General features: G+C 64.9%; 1 protein-coding gene across 4 annotated transcripts in view; it reads left to right on the top strand.

The window, feature by feature from the left end:
- ITPK1 (inositol-tetrakisphosphate 1-kinase) overlaps nucleotides 1–16,651 on the top strand; it is a 142,628-nt gene extending 125,977 nt beyond the window's left edge. For 2 of the 4 annotated variants that reach the window (XM_017349458.3, XM_070065553.1), the window contains 5 exons: nucleotides 2,911–3,076; nucleotides 7,496–7,621; nucleotides 8,688–8,755; nucleotides 12,649–12,811; nucleotides 14,978–16,651. In XM_017349458.3, coding sequence (XP_017204947.1) covers nucleotides 2,911–3,076; nucleotides 7,496–7,621; nucleotides 8,688–8,755; nucleotides 12,649–12,811; nucleotides 14,978–15,318 — 864 coding nt within the window. In that variant the 3' untranslated portion in view covers nucleotides 15,319–16,651. The remainder of the gene's footprint in view (nucleotides 1–2,910; nucleotides 3,077–7,495; nucleotides 7,622–8,687; nucleotides 8,756–12,648; nucleotides 12,812–14,977) is intronic. The other 2 variants (XM_002719591.5, XM_070065554.1) reach the window with 1 other exon arrangement.
- The last annotated feature ends 3,228 nt before the right edge of the window (nucleotides 16,652–19,879 follow it).

Below are 19,879 nucleotides of genomic sequence, written 5' to 3'. Positions count from 1 at the left end.
CAGGAGGGAGCAGAAGAAACACTGTGGCTTTGTGTGCCGTCTCCAGCCTCAGCTCAGCGCTGCCAGCCCCATCCCCACAGCCACAAGGCTGCGCTGGCCTTTGTCAGCACGGCGGCCCCAACCCAGCCGCACAGAGCAGGGGGCTCAATGCCCAGACCCTGCCGGTTCCACGTTTCTGGAGGCTCAAGGCCCCGGCCAGGGAGCCAGCAGGGTGGGTTTCTAGCGAGGGCACCCTTCCTGCCCCACGGACGGCTCCCTGCTCGCTGCGGCCCCGTGTGTGCCCCATAGGAGGGGGAGTAGCAGCAGCGGACACTGGTCCCATCCTGACGGCCACTCTGCAGGCCCCAGGGAGGGTTCTCCCCGACTCAGACAGGGGCTGGGGAGGCAGAGGAATCGCACCAGCTGCTGTGATCCGTGGTTCACTCTGCCAAGGAGCAGGCCCCCCTCGGGTGCCGGGGACCGGAGGCTGAGCTGTGAGTCCTGCCGGGAAGAGGCGGTGGAGGAGGGGAGGGGGCGCAGAGCCACACGGGGCTCCCAATCCTCAGGAACCACCCTGGGTGTTGTCTCCAGGCCCTGGGGGTGCACGCCAGGGTGCCCCGACTGGGCCCTGGCCCTGGACAGCCCGACTGCCGGGAACACTGCCCACTGGCACAGGAGTGCAAATGCGAGACCTGACAGCGGTGACCTGTGGATTTCTGTCGTGTTCCTTACGGTCGCCGTCCTGGTGGGCGCGCCCTGACGGGGCTGCCCCAACCCTGGGAAGACACGGGGCGGGGGGGCGGGAACAGCTGCTCGTACCTGGCCCACTGCCCAGATCCACGTCTCCTAGGATCAGGGAGCCCTCGGGGACGGTGGGGCTGGTGTGTGCTCCACGGCCAGGGCAGGGACCAGGAAGGCTCTAGGGCAGCGCCTGGCCCCCTTGTCACCACCAGCGCCGGCCTGCCCGCGTCTGGCCCCGCCCCGGCCACCCCCGATGGTGGCTGTGCTGGTCGGCTCCCCGGCTGTTTGGGAGAGGAGGTGTGGGGTCTTCTCTGTGACTGGGCTGGCCTAGGTGGGAAGGGGGGGGCGGGATGGTCACACACACACCTGGGACTCCTACATCGTCACCTCCAGGCCTCCCACCGTGTCTGTCCTTGTAACAGACCATCTGCAGGGGTCCTGCGGGGCTCTCCCTGGGCCTGACCAAGGGGCTTGTCTGATAATTGCCCGGGAACCAGCTCCTGGGGCAGGCTAGGTGATGGCAGGTTGATAGGCGTTCTGGGTGGAGGTGTGTGGCTGATGGTCATGAGGGGCTCGGCCCCCAGGGGTGGGTCCGTGCCCTTGGGGGAGGCCCTCACAGCCCTCATGGCCTGTACGAAGGTGCACCCTCCCTCACCCAGACACTGGCTGCTGTCCCAGCCATAGCCGGCCGCGCGTGTGTGGAGACCCCTCCTCTGCTGTGGCTGCCCTCCTCCCTGGGCCCAGAGTGGGGTGGGGGAGCGCCTCCTGTGTGTCGGGGTGCCCTGGGATGCTGAGTGCTCCCAGGACACAAGAGAACCCCCTGCACAGGGCTGGCTTTCCCCAGGAAGTCGGACTTTCTGTCCGGGCCTCGCTGCGTGCCCACCTGCCCAAGCCCTGCCGGGGTCTCTGCTGTCATTTCACGCCCACAGGCCCCCCACCCACCCCAACCCAGGTCTTCTCCATGGTTTCTCAGCCCGTGGAGCTGCGCTGGCCTGCTCCCCGTGGGAAGTCTCTCTGGCTCTCACTGGGCTGCCTGAAGCCCCCGCAAAGCCACCCCACGCTGGCTGTTGTCACTTGCTCAGGCAGCAGGTGCGGCATTGGAGACGTGAACCCCGTGGGACGCCAGAGCCGCCCGGGGCCTCGCCCGTGCTCCATGGGGCTTTCAGGGTCCTCGTCAGAGGCCAGGAAGACCCGGCCCGGCCAAGCACACACAGGCACTTGCTGTCCTTTCGCGTGGCCTGCGTTTGTACTTGGGTGCTGCACATCAGGGTGCCGGGCAGGCACAGTCGGGGTGGCGCTCTGACAGCGGGTACAGGCGGCCAGCTGGCCAGGCCCCGTCACCCCGTGCAGCAGCCCCGGGCTGGGGAATCAGCCAGGCTAGCTCCACTGGGCTGTGGGTCAGCCCTTCTGTGCCCCCAGCCTTGGGCCTGGCCCTGGGCACACCCAGCCTCAGCCAAAGCGGGGAGGGTTTCCACAGCTGTCCCTCTGCCCTCCCTGTCTCAGCCCCCTACCCAAACCCCTGGCGGGCACCTTTGTCCCCAGAGGAGCCAGGGACTGGGACGCAAAGACGGATCCTGTTGGCCATGTCCATGAGGCTCGCTGCCCAAGAGGCCTGGGTGCTGGGCACACACCGAGTGCATCCTGGGAACAGGTCACCGGATGGCCCAGGGCCTCAGTTCCCTGGTCTGTGAGTAGGGGAGGCGGCATGTATGCCCCAGGTGTGCGCCATGAGGACGGTACCCACTAACTCCCGGAACGTGCTTCCCCTGGAGCTCGGCTCAGCTGAGTGCTCGCCAGGGTGGCCTTTGTCAGCAGAGTCTCCGCCCAAGGCCTCCCAGCCCTGCGGCAGGGCTTCTGTGTCCTGCTCCCACCCCTGGTCTTTGTGGGGGAGCCTCTAGGACACCCCAGGGGTGGAGGGGCACGCATCCCGGGTGCTGTTCCCTGGGACTGCAGAGTGGAGAGGGCCCTGGGACAGCCTGCTCAGCCCAACGTGGCAGGCCCGGCAGAGGCAGGATTCCCAACCCCTCAGGGCAGAACTGAGGCCCTGGTGTCCTGTGGAGTCCCGCTGCACTCCCTGGCTCGAGGCTCCCCGGGGGTCCTGATGGCCCACGGACAGGGGAAGTGGCCCTGGGCTGCAGGCTGGGTTCGGGGGTGAGGGGTGACGGAGCCCTGGGCCCCCTGTCCCCACAGATGGCCATCGTGTTCAACCAGGAGGGCTTGAATGCCATCCAGCCGCCCTGTGTGGTGCAGAACTTCATCAACCACAACGCCGTGCTGTACAAGGTGTTCGTGGTCGGCGAGTCCTACACCGTGGTCGAGAGGCCGTCACTCAAGAACTTCTCCGCAGGCACATCCGGTAAGGCCCTGCACACCGGCAGAGGCCGCACCTGACTCGGGGCGTGCTGGGGCGTGGGGGTCGCCAAGGGCTGCGCGAGCAGCGACGGTGAGTAGGTGGAGGGGTCTTGGGGGACCGGGCCGTCAGGGGCGCTTCTGCTCACCCCCAACGCCAGGAAGCCCCTGGACACCTGGGGCTTACAAGAGTGAGGGCCCCAGAGGGCCACATGGGAGGAGGTGTGGCCCGCTGTTGAGTGGTCCCTCGGTGGGCAGGGACTGAGGCAGGCCCCCGTGCTGATGGCTCCGTCCCGCCGTTCCCTCTCCAGTCTGACTTCCCGACGGGGAGGCTGAGCCCAGGCAGCTGCCACCCCCGCAGACACGGAGCGGCATCCATGCGCCGCCAGGGGTCTCCAGCCTCTGGGTCACAGCGCCCATCCGCGGATGGTGGTCCCGAGCATCCTGCAGGACTCCCGGTGGTGGTACTTACAGTGCACCTGCAGTCCGGGGGCTGGAAGTGGACCCGAGGGGAGCAGTCCACGGGCCCCCGGAAGGGCTCCTCCCTCACCTGCTTCCGGCCTGATGCCACACCGTCCTCGGGCACTCTAAAACCCACGCTGCGCTCAAACCTCATGGCCGAAGGAATGGTCTAGGGCTTCTGAGTCTTTGGGGCAGGCTGCAGGAGCCTCCGGTACAGTGGCCGTGCGTGCGGGGCCAGCACAGCTCTCCCGAGGGCTCTGGAGGACCCTGGTTGCCGTGGGCTGATTTGTCCAAACTCATTGAGTGCCACTGTGTGCGCGGGTCTCTCATTCCCCACCCCAGCAAACAGGACCGCCTGTGAGCGCCCCCAGTCCCTGGCTGGCCAAGCAGCCCCCGTGCAGGAGCTCAGCTGTCGGGGCCCTGGGGACTCTGCACTTCCCCTCTGAGGCCAGGCCACCCGCACTGGGCTGCATCCACAGCACTTGCCATGTTCCCCACCACGGGCGTGCCGGGGTGTTCTCGAGTGGAGAGGCCAGGTCGGGAGGGCTCCATGGGTGCCTGGGTACCACCAAGAGATGATATCCCAAGTGTGGACCAGAGAGCTTGACTTTTTTTTTTTAACTCTCTTATTATTTTCTTGATTAAAAAAGGTGTTTATTTGAAGGCAGAGAGGGGCAGACATCCAACCTAGCCTATGGTTCACTCCCCAGATGCCCAGGGGCCAGGAACTCCATCCAGGTTGCCCACGTGGGTGGCAGGGGCCCAACTGCTTGTGCCGTCACCGTCTGTCTCCCAGGGTGCACGTTAGCAGGAAGCTGGAATCTGGAGCCAGAGCCAGGACTTGAACCCGGGGATGCAGGCGTCCCAGGCAGCATCTTAACCACTGCACCGACTGCTCGTCCCCTTGACGTGTCTTAAATACTTACTTTAACTCTATGGGAAATGGGTTAAACTAAGAGCCACTCTGTCTTACACCAATGCTTTTCTTTTTTCTTCTTTTACCCAAATGATTCCATCTCTAAGAGCAGTTTACCACCAGTTCTCAAAGTTTCTATGCATACAAAAGTGTGAGTTGTTTTTTTTTTTTTCCTCCCTGGATGCAAATACCCTGCACCAGCTTCCATTGCTGCACCGGGAGCCACTTGCAGGCTGTTTGCCCCTCGTCTGATGGAGTGAGGGCGCCTTGTCCTCGCCGCTCCTCTCGCGGCCTGTTCAGCACAAAGCACAGCCCGGTGCTGAATTGCCGAGAGCTGCCCGGAGCTAAGCAGAGAGACGCCCGTGATGCCCACGCAGGCCGAGCTGCTCGGGTGTCAGTCTGGTTCTGTGCCCACTGCCTCCGGGGCACGGCGCCAGGGCAGTGGCATGCAGCCCATGCTTTTAACTCCGTGTTCTCTTCCTGGGCGAGGAGCACAGGGCGACAGCGACCCTTCGAGCTGGACAGGTTCGGGCCAGCCAGTGCTGTGGTTCCCACGCCCATGCAAGCAAGGGAGGGCTCCTTACTTGGGAATTTTCTGGTCCTGGAATGGAGACAAGAACACACGTCTTCGTTCCACAACTGCCTTCTTTCTCCCCTCCTTGTAAAATTCTGTATTTACTCGAGAGGCAGAGAGACAGCTCCCGTAGGCTGGTTCACTCTCCAGATGCCTGCAACAGCCGGGGCCAGGCCAGACAGAAACCAGGAGCCTGGATCTCCTCCTGGGTCTCCCAGGTGGGTGGCGGGGACCCAAGTACTCGAGCCATGGCCTGCTGCCTCCCACGGTGCGCATTAGCAGGGCACTGGAATCAAGTGGCAGAGCCGGGGCCCACACCTGAGCTCTCCAGGATGGGATGTGGGCGTCCTAAGCAGCGTGTCACCTGCTGCTCCAAGCACCCGCCCCACGTGTGTGACTTTTTATAGTCAGTGGCATCTGACGGATGCCTGGGGCTGACGTCAGGTTCTTACTGAGAGACTTGACACTGGCTTGTGCTGGCCTCCAGGGGGAATGCGTTTGTAGCAGGCGTCCAGGGCTCACATTCTGGGGCGCTTGTTGCCCTCCCGACCCAGGGCCGGGGAAGAAATGGGCAGGCCTCTTGGCCCCGAGCACACAGCGCCTTGGGCTCCCAGCTTCCTGCTAGGGCCTCTGCCGTGCTTTCCAACCTGAGCCTTTTCCCCTGGGGTGTGCATAAAAGTGACGTATGTCTGACATGTGGAGCCGGGCTTTGCAGGCTTCTGCAAAAGGCCAGACATTAAACACCTGCGGCCCTGTCGCAGTTATTTGAGCTGTGGTGGGAGCATCACAGCGGCTGTAGATGCTGCGTGAACGAATGGGCGAGGCTGTGTTCCAGTAAAACTTGTCATCGGCTGGTCGTTGCTTTAAAGCTTAACAGTGCAAGGAATGGTGCGATACTAAAGCTGCCCGTGCCAGCTGGCGGGCAGCGCCCCGCCTCAGCAGTGACTGATCCAGTGGGAGAGACAGGACACGGGAAGAAGTCAGTGTCCACCGTCAGCAGAGACGAGGGGTCCCGGGGAAGGGAGCACCGGTCCCGTGACATCACGGCGGGGAGGGACGCCATCGGGAGCGGCAGCCACAGGTGGCCCCTCTGCAGAAGTGACATTTGTGTGGCCACCGGAAGGCTTGGTCCCCACCCATAGCCTTGTGACGTGCACTTCCCTGAGACGTGTGGCCACAGCTCGGGGATGCATTTTGGGACATTTTGGGCTGATCTTGTCATTTATTCTTCTTTTTTCCCCTTAATTAAATTATTTATTTGAAAGGCAGAGCAACAGAGAATCTTCCATCCGCTATTTCACTTCCCAAATGACCACAACAGTCAGAGCTGGGCCAGGCCAAAGCCAGAAACCAAGAACTCCCTCCTGGTCTCCCCCTTGGTGACCGAAGCCCAGATATTTGAACCATCGTCTGCTGCCTTCCCCGGGCACGTTAGCGGGGAGCTGGCTTGGAAGCGGAGCAGCCGGGACTCACATCGGTGCTCTGGCACTGCCGGCGTTGTAGGCGGCGGCTCGGGCTGCCGAGCCACAGCACCTGCCCCTTTGCTCTTCTTTTCCACTCGTCTCCCTCCTCTGTCCATTTCAAACACACACACCCAGCATTCCCTTCCCTCTCCCCCCTGCCCTGCCGGCTGGTGGTGGTTGTGTGTTGCTCGGGACCAGCCCGGGAGCAGAGTGTAGACGAGAGGCCCCCAGATCCAGGGCGCTCCTGGGAACAGGGGCCTCACCACCCAGCCCCGGAGGCCACGCCCTGTCTGCTGCCTCTGGTTTCCGGGGCCTGGGCATCTTAAGGAACTGGGCTCCAAGGCTCTCTCCTGGGGCACTGGCCCATTCTCAGCTCCTGGGCGGCAGGCAGTGGCTGGGGAGCTGCCCCTTCTCACTCTGACTGCTGCCTAGGCCACACATGGGGCTCCCCGGCTGCCCTCTGTGCAGCCGCCTGGCCCAGGTTCCCCCCAGCAGCAGCAGGCAGTGGAGGTCGTCTCCTTGAGGGTGGATGAGTGCCCATCTGCATATCACTGTCTGTTCTTGGGGGTGCTCTGTCTTTCTGGGTGCCTTTCAGTGGGACTGGGGGGGCTGTATGGCCCAGGCAGGTGTGGAGGGGTGCACGAGGGGGAGGCCATGGAGGGGTTTCAGGGCAGGGGAGGAGAGCCCTGAGAGGCTCAGCGGGCCTGACCAGCCCCCCACGGCCCAGCCTTGCTCGCCCCCCCACCCCGGCTCCGCTCTGCCACTCTGGCCACTTCCCCTGGGCACTGGCAGGGGCGTGGGTGCAAAGGTGCCCCGAGCCTGAGGGGCCTGGGCCAGCCTGGGTGTCGGGATGAGAAGGTGGGCAGTGTCCACGGAAGGCCCCACCCGCTCTGGCCCGTGGCGCCTTGCCACCGCCCCACCCCCACCCCCACGCCAAGGCCGCCGTCTCAGCGGCTGGCGCCTGGGAGTGTGAGCACTCGTACAAGTCCTGCAGGTATCTGTTTTCCCCAGGCTCCTCCCCAGGACCGTCTCTCGTGCCCCCCGTCTGGACTGGCTCTGGTCGGAGCGGCGGGAGGCCTGTCGGGCACACCGGGGCGGCCGGGGGCCTCTGTGGCCCGCTAGCGGGAAGCATGCCAGGTACATGTCCACGCCGCCCTGCTTGGCCTCCGCCCAAGTCACTTCCTTGTGCATGATTGTCGTGGCGCCGCTGGGGCCGCTGGCAGCCAGAGTGGGCGCCCGCCGGGCTGCCCTCAGCCGGTGCCTCCTCGCCCTTGTGCTCGGGGACCTGGATCCCGGGGATGGGCTGGTGTCCAGGAGGACAGGAACCACCAGGCCCCACCCTGCAAGGGCCCCGACGGGCTGTGGGGCCACGTGGGGGCTCCCGGCCTGGGGGTCCTGTGCTGTTCGTGGGGGGATGGCAGCCTTTACCCGAGCTCAGCCCCAGGGCTCAGGGCTCTGTGCCCCTTGCTGCAGGACACGGCTCCGGTGGGCCCACCACCCTCGTGCCTCCCCAGGCTGACCGTGGCTCGCTCCCCAAGGCCATGTCTCCTTGAGGGAGGATGAGTGCCCATCTGCATATCACTGTCTGTTCTTGGCGGTGCTCTGTCTTTCTGGGTGCCTTAGTGGGACTGGGGGAGGGGCTGTAGGGTCCAGGCAGGTGCGGAGCGGGAGCACGAGGGGGAGGGCGTGGAGGGGCTTCAGGGGAGGCAGAAATCATTCTGTGTGCTTCACGGATGGACCCTGTGGCCGCCTGTGTCCTGAAATAGTTGGGGAACAGCCTGGCCCTCTGTCTCAGCACGGGTGGGCACCGTAGCCCAGCGTGTTCCCAGGAGAGCGCTGGGGGCACCGGGATACCAGGCATTTACCAGACCTCGGCCTGTGACATCTGGGCGCTTCGTCTCCCAGCCCCTTAGCCCCCTTTGTGGTGGTCCCTGGGTGACATTGCTCAGGGACCAGGGGAGGGAGCCGAGGCAGCTCGCCCAATGGGCCATTTCCCTGTGGGAGCTGCGGGCAGGGGGTCCCTGGCCAGGCGCGGTCTGCCTGTGCCGTAGCATCTCCCTGGGTTGCAGGGTGCCCCAGCACTGCTGCTGGACTCAAGAGCCCGAGGCCCCCATGACTGGGAGGTGCTGCCCCCTGGTGGCAGCTGGGGGACGAGTCCCTGCCTTGAGGTTCTCGCTGAGGTTCCTGTCCGTTCTTTTCGCAGACCGTGAGTCCATCTTCTTCAACAGCCACAACGTGTCCAAGCCGGAGTCGTCATCCGTCCTGACCGAGGTGAGTCCCTGCCCCTCCCATGCTGGACTGGTCTCAACCATGAGCTGCCGCAGGCCTGTGCCTCCCCCCACCCTGTGCAGTCCAGGCCAGGCCTGCCTCTCCTTGTGCCCCCGCCCCTGCAGCCCCTGCAGCCCCTGCAGCCCGGCCACCCGCTGGTGGTCTCTGTCTCCTTGGAGGGGCAGCTGTGCAGGTGTGGCCGGGGCCCTGGGGGGCTGCCGCTGTCCATCAGGACTTTGGGACCTGTCCCCCGGGAGCGTTGGAGACAAGCAGGTTTTAAACAGGTCCCCTCAGTGCCTGGCCGCGTGCGCTACGAGACGGAAGCAGGTGTTCTGTGCGCGAGAAGGTTCTCCTGTTCTCGGCTTTGGCCTCCTGCGGGCTTCTCCTGGGCAGAGCCCAGCTCGGCCCGCAGGGCAGAGGGGAGCTGCCTCCTGCACACTTCCTGAGAAGTGTCCCTGCCCGCTCCTCCCAGGGCACAGGCCGGTGGCCACTGGGGCTGTTCGCCAGTGCCAAGGGACTTCCTGGACGGTCACCCGTTAACCACGTGGCTTCAGTGTCCTCGTCTATGAATGGGAACGGTCAGCCCGGAGACCTGCAGGGTCCGTTCCTCCTTCTTGCAGGCCTGCAGCCAGCACCAGCTTTCCCTCTTGGGGTCTCAGCCCCCCCTGGGTATCCCAGGCCAGCCTGACCCAGGCAGCTCTGTTCCCACAATCTGGAAGCGCTGTGCAGCCCCCCACCCCTAGCCGGTGAACCCTAGGGTGGGCCCAGCCCCACCCAACTTGCAGGTCCCCCTTTTGACCTTCCGAGAGCCAGGATGGGGGCTTGGCAAGAGCTTGGGCCCTGTTGTGGCTGCCTGGGGTCCAACCCGTCTCGGGCAGGCCACGGTGCCCCTCGGAGCCTGGGTTCCTTCTCCTGCCCCTGAAAGTGTCATAGATGAAAAATGCGCACGGCAGTGCCAGGGTGCTGGGGGCTCAGGGTCCCCTGTGGCGGGGACGGGGCATCAGGGCCAGCCACGTGACTCCCTCACTGCCCCGCTGCCTCCCTGGCTTCCAGAACCTCTGATGGTGTCTAGAATCCTGTGCCTCTGCCTCGCCCTGCGGTGGCTGTTGGGTTCCGACCATCCAGTGGCTTCTCGGGACGGCTGAGGAGGGGTCTTTGTAGGCAGTGTGATGGGGCCATGGCTGAGGCTGCCTTGCCGGGGGCCCTGTGCCTCGGGCCCCAGACGCCAGCACCACCCCTCTCCCTGCCGCCACTGGCATCTCACGGCGTCGCTGTTTTGATTAGTCCGTTTACTGGGGCAAGAGAACAAGGCCTGGTGTGGGGGGGGGCTCACGGCCTGCAGTCTGCCTGGGTCTCCGCGCCCTGGCAAGGGCCAGAGCTGTGGGACCTCTGCCCCTCCCTGCTGAGCGGGGGTGGGGAGGGCAGCAGGACCGGGCGCCTGCCCCTCAGGAGACGCCTGGTGCCGTCGTGCCGGGAGGGGTCCCCGTCTGCAGGGCCGGCGGGGTGCCAGTGTGGGTCGCTGTCCGCAGGTGTGCCTTCCGCCTCTGGGCTGGGGTGAGGGCCGTTCGACTTGGAGACAGGCTTCTGTCCCCAGCCTTCCTGGCCCAGCTTCACTGACTTTTCTTTAATTCAGGTGAAATTCACGTTAAAGTGAACAATTCGGTGGCTGTTGTACATTCTCGTTGTTGTGAACCTCCGCCCCTCTCAGGATCCAAAATGCTTTTATTGGCACAAGAACAAAGCCGGGGCTAGCCGGCGCTGGGGGATAGCCGGTGAAGCTGCCGCCTGCGGCACCGGCATCCCGTACGGGCGCTGGTTCGCGTCCCGGCTGCTCCACTTCTGATCCAGCTCCCTGCTAATGGCCTGGGGAAGCAGCAGAGATGGCCCAAGTGCTTGGACCCCTGCCACCCACATGGGAGACCTGGAAGAAGCTCCTGGCTCCTGGCTTTGGTCTGGCACAGCCCTGGCCATTGTGGACATGAGGAGTGAACCCAGCAGGTGGAAGACCGCGCTCTCTCTAACTCTGATGCTCAAATAAATAAATAAATCTTTTTTAAGAAAAAGCCTTTTCCAGGGAGTCCCCACCCCGGGGCCCCCAGGCCCAGCCCCGGGCGCCCTGCTTTGCTCTGTCTCGGAGGAGGACCTGTTCCAGCTACTTTATAGCAGGGCGTGGCCCCTTCGTGTCTGACTTCTGTCATTCAGTGTAACATACATTGGCAAGTGTTGGGTTTTTCTGAGAGAGACGCAGAGAGAGCAAGCTCCCATCGGCTGCTTCACTCCCCCGACGCCCCCAGTGGCCAGGGCGAGGTGGACCCCAAAGCCTGGAGCTGGGAACTCAGCCCAGGTCTCCCACGTGCGTGCGTGGCGGTGACTCAGGGCCTGAGCCGTCACCACTGCCTCCTGCCGGCTGCGTTATCCGGAAGCTGAAGTCCAGGTACCCGGATGTGGGGTCTGACCCACTAGGCCAGACGCCCCTGGGTTACCTGCTGAGCCGGCTTTAGCTTCGTCTTGTATGGGACAAGACGCCCCTGGGTTACCTACTGAGCTGGCTTTAGCTTGTCTGATGTGGGTCAAGTCTCCCCTTCCCTTTGGCCCCCGAGCTCACAGCCCCTGGAACTCCAGGACCGAGTGCCTGGGCAAGCCCTGTGCCCCTCCGTCCGGCAGGCCGGTGCTATTTTTTTTTTTTAATAAGTTTTTAAGCTTTTTATTCAGTGGGAGAAATGCATAGGAGAGTGAGGGTCCCACCTAAAAGAGAGGGAAACCTGGACTCACACCGAGTACCAGGATCCAGCCACGTGGAGGAGCATAGAGGCCAGGAAGTATGGGCGGGGGTCCTGAAGGCATGGGGGCAGCAAGCGGGTCCAGGGCAAGAGGGAAACAGGGCCAAAACAGGCTGCGCCCACTGTGTCCCAGGCCTTCATCCGCCTCCAGAGGGCAGTGGTTAATTAGCCTGATTGGCTGGTGAGCGTACCCAGGTGTCAGGCCTGTGCTAGCCCCACCTCCGGGCAAGTGTGCGGTGGAGGCTTCCTTAGTCCCATTTTACAGATGAGCAAACCGAGACATAGAGAGGCCAAGTGCTGTTCCCTGAGTCCGCAGAGGTAGGAAGTCGCTGTCAAGTTTCACATCCAAATTTCCAGACTCCAGAATCCTTTCTCGCCTTGGAGGCCCTGACCAGGGGCCTGTCCCGAGCCCGCTGTGACCAGAGCAGGGAGTGAGGGCAGGTGGGAGAACTGTGGGCTGAGCCGGCCTGAATAGCCCTACGAAAGTGTCCCTGAAAGCTGAGTGCGGCCACCGGCTGCCAGGCAGGAGCCACGCCAGGCTCACGTGGGGCGTGGCTGTTAGGAAGCCGCTTGGCGGTGCCCCAGCCCGAGCCCCGCAGTACAGGGGCCGGGCCCTAGTGCCTTGGTCACAGGGCTCTCAGGATGGCGGGGAGTGTGGTGCTGGTCACAGCTCTCTGCATCCCCACTCCGGCTCCCTGCCCTGCACCTGGGCCTCCCCCGTGCTCCCCAGGTCTCTGTCCTCCCACCCAGGTCCCCGAATCCCCCCGCCCTCTGGCTCCATAGCTCCGGGCCCCATAACACATTCTGGGTCTTGAGACGCTCACCTTGCTTCCTCCCCGTGGGAACCTGGGTTTTAGAGGCTGACAAACCTGGGTCTACACACAGCCCTGTGCTTTTGGGCTGTGTGCCCCCGGACCAGCCCCGACCCTCTCTGTACTCATTTGTCTGGGTGTGAAATGCCAGCAGCCTCCCAGGTAGTGCGGAGCCCGGGCAGGTAACGAGCCGTGTACACTCGTTGCCCCGGTCGGCAGGGAGTCGGGACCTGATGGTGCCTCGGGGAGTCGGGGAGAACTCTGCTCCACCCACAGCCTGACCCCCTCCCCTGTGTGCTGACAGCTGGACGAGATCGAGGGCGTGTTTGAGCGGCCGAATGATGAGGTCATCCGGGCGCTGTCCCGGGCCCTGCGGCAGGCGCTGGGCGTGTCACTCTTCGGGATCGACATCATCATCAACAACCAGACGGGGCAGCACGCCGTCATCGACATCAATGCCTTCCCAGGTGAGTAGCGGGCCGGCCACCTCCTTCCTGCTGGCCCTGGGCTTGCAGCCAGCCAGCCGCAGACCGGGGGGCAGGGGCTGAGACAGCCAGCCCCACCCCTCACTGTTGGGTCTGGGGTGCGTGCTCCCTGTGCTAAGCCTCAGCCCCACCTGCAGAATGAGCTCCTAAGGTGGGTTGAGGAGTGGGCGAGAGCCGGACACAGCACAGGAGAGCACCCTGCAGGTGCAGGTGGGCGTGGTCAGACTCCCGCCTCCGACTCCCACCCCACCGCATCGGCACTGACCCTCAGTGGCCAAATCAGTCCATCCCTTGGGCCCCCTTAGGGTCAAGAAGCCGAAAGGAGATGAGAAGGCAAGGAGACTAAGGCCCTTGGAGAGTTTACCCCCCAACCCAACCCCCCAGGAGAAGCAGAGGACAAGGGGTGGGGCCCCTTGGTGAGGCGGCGATGCCAGAGCACAGTGGGGCAAGGAGGGGAAGAGCCACCAGCAAACACGAGCGGCAGAGCCCAGGGCCTGAGCGGGTACAGCTGGGGCCCGGGAGGACACAGGATGCCAGGGGCAGGAGGCCTCGTGCGCTCTGCAGCCCCTGGGGATGGCCACCCGGCTGGCTCCAGGCACCCTAGGTGCAGTGTGGCTGGGCCTTGAGATGAGCTGGAGCGAGAAGGAGCAGGGGAACTGAGGGCGCGATGGGGACACTCATAACATAGGGCTTCTGTGCAATGGGGACATTACTGAAGAGGCGGTCCCACACAGGGCGTGGCATGGCGTGGCGTGGCGTGGCGTGGCGCCTGCCCTGCTGTTTGTGCCTGTCCATTCCTCCCAGGCCTCTGCCCTGCCCCAGAGGACACAGCCCCACCCGGGCCCCTGGACTTTGGGGACCTGGCGGAGTGGTTGCTGGGGAATGGCGTTCTGCTCCCCGGTGACCCCAGAGTGGCCGCAGGCCCCACCCCTGTTTGCACCTCCACCCAGGCACTTGGCAGCCTCACCTGGCAACTCCTGGCCACAGGCCTGGGCCTGCCCTGCCACACCCTGCCCCAGGGCTGTCCCAGGGTGGGGTCACCCAGGACCACGTGCTGTTCAGGGCACAGTCGGATCCCAGCGCAGCCTGTTGTGACCCGTGAGACACGGGGCCTCCCGGAGCTTCGGTGCCCACACCGAGGAAGGTGCCGTCCCGGCCTGGGGCTGCCAGCCTGGCTCAGTGCTGTGTCCGTCTGTAGACAGGGAGGGCCCGGCATGACGCTTGCCCGGTACTGGCGCCTGGAGATGCTGCCTGCGCCATCCACCCCTTCTGCTTTCCCGTGGGTGCCCCCGCTCGGCCCCCTCTGGCCGCTGCATCAATGAGTAGACCCGCAGGCACGCCCTGCACGGCGTCTCCCCGAGGCCCAGCGCGTGGTGCCTGCGTGCAAACCTGTGTCCCTGTGCTGAGGGCTGTGACCGCTCAGCCAGGGGCCCGGCGGCGGTGGTCACAGCCGCGCCGGGGTGGGGGGAGGCGGTGCCCGGAGCCCCCTCCCAGGGCGGGCACGCTGTGGCTCCTTTTGGGGACCCACATCTGCTCCCATGGGCGTCTCGCGGCTGTGTGTCCCTTCACACCCCTTCCCTGCACGCCCGCTCAGGCAGGTGGCAGGCAGCCAGGGACTCTGCTCACGTCGGCACCAGCAGTTTCCATTCCAGGGAAGGGGACCCCTCCTCTCAGGGGCAGAGGGGCTGGGGTCCTGGGCACAGGCCTCGGTCCCGTGGGCGGTCCTCAGTGCGTGGGGCACAGGGGCCTTCCCGTGCAGGGTGAGGAGTCAGACAGGTGGGGCAGCAGCTGCCGCGGGGCCAGGCTCCCCGAGACAGGTGTTCTACTCACTCGGCTGAGCAGAGACGAGCGCAGGGGTCAGGCCAAGGCCGCGCTCGCTGGAGCTGCGTGGGGGGAGGGGAAGGGACTCATTATGGGGCACAAGGAGCCACCTCCAGCCGCGCCCCGCCCTCCCCTCCGCTGTGCCACCATGTTGGGTTCGTTCTGGGAGACAATAGCTGGGGCTGCAGGGGTTCCCATCAGTGCCAGGCCTGCAGCTTCCCAGAACGGGTTTTCCCTGAATGGGCTCCTGCTGGTGCCCCCCTCCATCCCTGGCACAACCAGCCCCTGGCTGACCCCACTGCTGTCTGTTTCCCCACCCCCGCCCAGGCTACGAGGGCGTGAACGAGTTCTTCACCGACCTCCTGAACCACATCACCAGCGTGCTGCAGGGCCAGAGCTCGGCCGCCGCCGCCGCCAGCGCTGCCGCCGCGGGGGACGTGGCCCCACTGAGGCACAGCAGCCTGGCGGCCGAGCGGACGTGCAGCGCCAGCCCGGGCTGCTGCAGCCTGCTGGGCCAGGACGCGGCCTGGAAGGCGGAGGCCGACGCGGGCGGCACGGGCAGCACCGCCAAGCTGCCGCACCAGAGACTTGGCTGCACCGCCAGCGTGTCGCCCAACTTCCAGCAGCACTGCGTGGCCTCCCTGGCCACCAAGGCCTCCTCCCAGTAGCCACGGAGCGCGGGACCCAGAGGGGCGGCCGGCAGCTCCCGCCGGGGGACGCTACTACTCAGAATTCCCAATGATCTGATTCTTGTCTTTTTTAATCTGTAACCTGATCTGATGTCATGATCTGGTGACTGGGAGCTGGGAGAGGGCGAGAGCAGGGGCCCCGCCTTGCGGGAAAGGGCCGGCTACTGAGTCCTGCTGTGTTTACACACGCTGTGTTTTCAACACTAGGGCTGAGCGTGAGTGGGTGTGCGCACGTGCGTGTGTGGCTGCCGTGCAGGTGGGGACCAGGCGTCTGGGGGGCAGGCTGGGCCGGGTCAGGCTGCCGGTGGCTGAACAGAGCCGGCCCACGCCACGAACGGTTTCTCCTGTCGCTTCTCTCCAAGCCTGCCCACACCGGACCCTTCCTTGGCGTCCCTCCTGCTAGGAGTGTGGCCCCACCCCCACCGCACGTGCAGCCGACCCCTCTCCTGAAAGCCACAGGAGGCTCAGGCCCCTCAAGGGAGTGCACCGTGCTGGGGGGCCCAGGGAGGCCCAGGCCCGTGGCTGGCTGGCCCCTCAGCCATGCCTGGGGTCCTCTTTCCTCCAACCTGGTGCTGCTGCTGCTCCCTGGAGCCCAGGAGGGAGGCCGCGTGGGTGGGAGCCCAGCTGGTGCCTCCTGTGCTGAGGCTGTGGCCCGTAATTCCCCCGGGGAAGCCGTCTGCCTCGCGTGGCCAGTCGGGACCAGCAAACTCCAAAAGGCTGGCCTAACGGCCGGCCTACATGGCTGTGTCCAGTCAGCCGGACGGAGCTGGACACAGGAGCTTCCCAGGGCAGGTCTCGGCCACCTGGCCATATCCCTTGCACGCCCCGAGCGCTAACCAGCCAGGTGTGAGGGAACCACCCCATCGCTGGGACGGCGACATGTGGGCCCGCAGCCCCCCACCGAGAAGGAGCAGGTGGGAGCGTCCTCCATCCCTGGAAGGTGTGGGACACTGGGACCCCCAAGTGTGCTGTTGTGTCCCGAGACTTCAGCACACTTGGAAGGAAACCGCTGTGCTGTCGCCCAGTGAGACAGGGTGCTGGAGAGTCCCCGGCGCCCCCGGAGCGGCTGGGGCCCACAGGTGCCTGCCGGGAGCGCTTGGGCCTCGGTGACAGGCAGAAGCCATGGGACCCTCCCAGCGTCCTTGGGGTGAGGCCGGCGGCCGCCCACGTTGACATGAGCCGAATGTCGACCCCGATGAACGTGTGTGCGTCACCTTTCCCAGGTCTGACCCCAGGTCCCAGGACGCGGGGAAGCGTGGCTGGCCTCTTGCACTGCTTTGTCTTCAAAATAAACTACTGAAATCAAACCACACTCCACGCGCGTCTGCACGACGCAGCTCGTGTGTTTCGTCACCCGCTCTCCCCGTCTCGAAGGAAAAGACATTTCATTCAACAGCTTGACCTCGAAATGAAGCCCCAGTCGCCCCCTGCCTTGGGAACGGGCCACCTTGTTGGTTACCTCTGCGGGGTCACACGGGTGGTGTCCAGGGCCCGGGTGTCAGGTCCCAGCCTTCCCATGACAGCGTTTTCCACGGCCTCCGTGTGGTGGGGAGCAGGGCCCATGCGTCTTTCATGAGTACACATCAAGGGTCGGGGGTTTGCCTCATAGAGCCCTGGGAGCCACAGCATGGGGCAGAGGGCCCGTCCTGGCCAGGGACACTGGCCGCAGGCTGGAGGGAGAAGCTGCCAGCACAGGCGCCCCTTGGAGTGGCCAGCCAGAACCCCGTTCCGTAAGTGTCCCCTGGTGCACACTCGCCTATCTTGGTCCCAAAACCAAATTGGTTTCCCCTGTGGCCGACCTGAAGCCTTGGGGGCTCTGCACGCAGGAAAGGCCAATGAGAACCGTGAGTGTGGCCTTGGCTGCCCCTCCCCAGGGTGCAGTGGCCACTGCTTCCTGGCCGGTCATGCCACGTGGTGGTGCATGGGCACTGACCAGGGCCGGCCTGGCCCGTGTCATGAGGCAGCGGGAACCCTCGTGGCCTGAGCCTCTCTCTTGGCCATGGCCCTTGGACAGGGCAGTCAGACGGCTCCAGGAACAAGTGGCAAGGCCACATCTTGGCTGGGGTAGCATCCGGGGATCACCCCGAGCCGAGGCCCTGGGTGAGGATCTGCTGGCATTGGAAGACGATGCCACAGGCACCTCCCCAGCTGGGTGCCGGCCGCCGGCCTCGCAGGAAAGCTGAGGGGAATGTGTCCCGGGCGGGGGTCTCTGCTTGTGATGGGCGTGGGGCTGGGCCTCAGTCACCCAGCTGAGGCCTCGGGGACTGTAGGAGGCTTCCTGTCCGTGGCCTCCCTGAGTCTGGGGCGCCTCGGTGAAGGAGAAGATGGCCTTGGAGAAGCCCCCTCTGCCCCTGGGCCTGCCCAGCAGTTGTCCCGGAAGTTGGGAGACCCTAGGAGGAAACTGGTTTTTGAACCAACGAGAAAAGCGGCTGCTCGCTAAGCAGCCACCCCAAGATCCAGCCCCCAAGACCGGGCCGTGTCTCCTGGTGTTCTCGCTGGCCAAGGAGCCACTGGACAGAGTCGCTGACGCCCCAGGGGCCGTGTGCCCTGCCGCCTCCCTGAGGAAGCCGTCACTCAGGCGGTGGGGTCCTGCAGTGCCCCTCCCCCGGGCTGTGGCTCACAGCCCTGTCTACCCCGGGGCCCTGGAGCTGGGCCTAGGTCACCTGGAGGCAGACGAGGGCAGCAGCTGGAGCCGAGGCCTCTCTGTGGGTCGCCCTCGTGTACGCCTCTGTCCCTCCTTGGATGAGCAGAGCCCACCCAGCCCCTTCCAGAGCCGGCTGCATTTTCCCTGAACTTGCAGAATCGGCGGGGACCTGGCAGCACCCTCAGGGCCGCGTGTGGCACCACACCCCTCCCCAGGCTGTCGCCGTCAGCGCCGGTGCCTGTGCTTGGTGACAAATGCCCTTTTGCTTTAGCCCCGTCCGCAGCAGCCACCCCCGAGCCCCATGTGGGTCTGCGCTCTGCAGGCGCACGCTGTCCTGGGTGTGAGTACGCGGGCTAGGCATGCAGTCACAGCTCCGGCCCGGCCCCGTCTGCCCTGGCCCTGTCTGCCGCCTGTGGCAGGGACCGCGCAGGTGCCGCGTGTCTGGGAGGGTGGGTTCAGACACCACGTGTCCCTGGTCCTCTCGGTTTGCTGACTGGTGGTGGTAGCGGATGCTTTGGCTTTCAGCAGCCTCATGGAATACAGGTAGTGCTGTTTGTGGCTTCTGTAACTCAGCGGAGGAGCATAAAGCTACCTCTTGAAAACACGGGAAGAAATTAAACAGCTTCTGCCACCGGCCACGCAGAGGGCGGCCCTGTGTGCTCGGGGCCGTGAGCCCGGGCAGTCTGGGCAGCCTGGCCTCATTGGAGAGGCCCAGACGTGCTGAGACCCTGCACAAATGACTCACGTCGCCCTAGCAGTGCTGGCTGGGCCCCTCTGCGGTCTGGTAAGCAGAGAATCCCACCCCCATCTTACACATGAAGGAAATGAGGCTCCGAGGGGCCGGAACGGCCGCGCCAGCCCTCCAGCTGGGCAGCGGGTTCATCCTCCCTGCCACACCGTGTCTGCTCGGAACCTCCCGGCAGCCCGGGCCCTGGGGAGCTGGGTGCCCAAATCCTAACCCACACTCAGGACTTGGCCCTGCGGGTCGCAACAGCACCTCTGAGCCTGAGCCCCAGGCCCCTCCCTGCACGGTCGCCTCACCACTGCCTCCAGGAGTCACCCTCACCGGCTTACTCTTACTGAGGGTGCAGGACAAGGACGTGCGCCCCGGTGTGGCCACCTGGAGAGGGGCCGTGCCCGGCCTGCGAGCGTGGGCCAAGTGCAGGGCTGCTTTAGCCATTTTTTTTTTTTTTTTTGACAGGCAGAGTGGACAGTGAGAGAGAGAGAGACAGAGAGAAAGGTCTTCCTTTGCCGTTGGTTCACCCTCCAATGGCCGCCGCGGCCGGCGCGCTGCGGCCGGCGCACCGCGCTGATCCGATGGCAGGAGCCAGGAGCCAGGTGCTTTTCCTGGTCTCCCATGGGGGTGCAGGGCCCAAGCACCTGGGCCATCCTCCACTGCACTCCCTGGCCACAGCAGAGGGCTGGCCTGGAAGAGGGGCAACCGGGACAGAATCCGGCGCCCCGACCGGGACTAGAACCCGGTGTGCCGGCGCCGCTAGGCGGAGGATTAGCCTAGTGAGCCGCGGCGCCGGCTGCTTTAGCCATTGAAGAGTCTGACTTTACCCACTCAGCAGTGGGCTTGTTTGTTTTTAATTTTTGAAAACCTATTTTCGCTTTATTTGAAAGGCAGAGAGACGGATGGGGATCCCTGTCCCATCCATCGGTTCACCCCCTCCTGCCCACAGCAGCCAGTGCTGGGCCAGGCCAAACCCAGGTGCCCAGAACCCACCCAGAGGCTGGATCTCCCGAGTGCTTGCGGGATCCCCTGCTGCCTCCCAGGGTGAGGACCTGCAGGGAGCTGGATGGGGCGCACAGTAACCAGAAGTCAAACCAGGCTCTGATCGGGATGCAGGTGTCCCAAGTGGCAACTAAACACTGCACCAAACACCCTCCCCA

The sequence above is a fragment of the Oryctolagus cuniculus genome, chromosome 20, assembly GCF_964237555.1.
Source record: "Oryctolagus cuniculus chromosome 20, mOryCun1.1, whole genome shotgun sequence".
In the NCBI taxonomy this organism is placed as follows: domain Eukaryota; kingdom Metazoa; phylum Chordata; class Mammalia; order Lagomorpha; family Leporidae; genus Oryctolagus; species Oryctolagus cuniculus.
The sequence above is the reverse complement of the archived record's forward strand: the minus strand, read 5'-3'. Positions and strand labels throughout refer to the sequence as shown.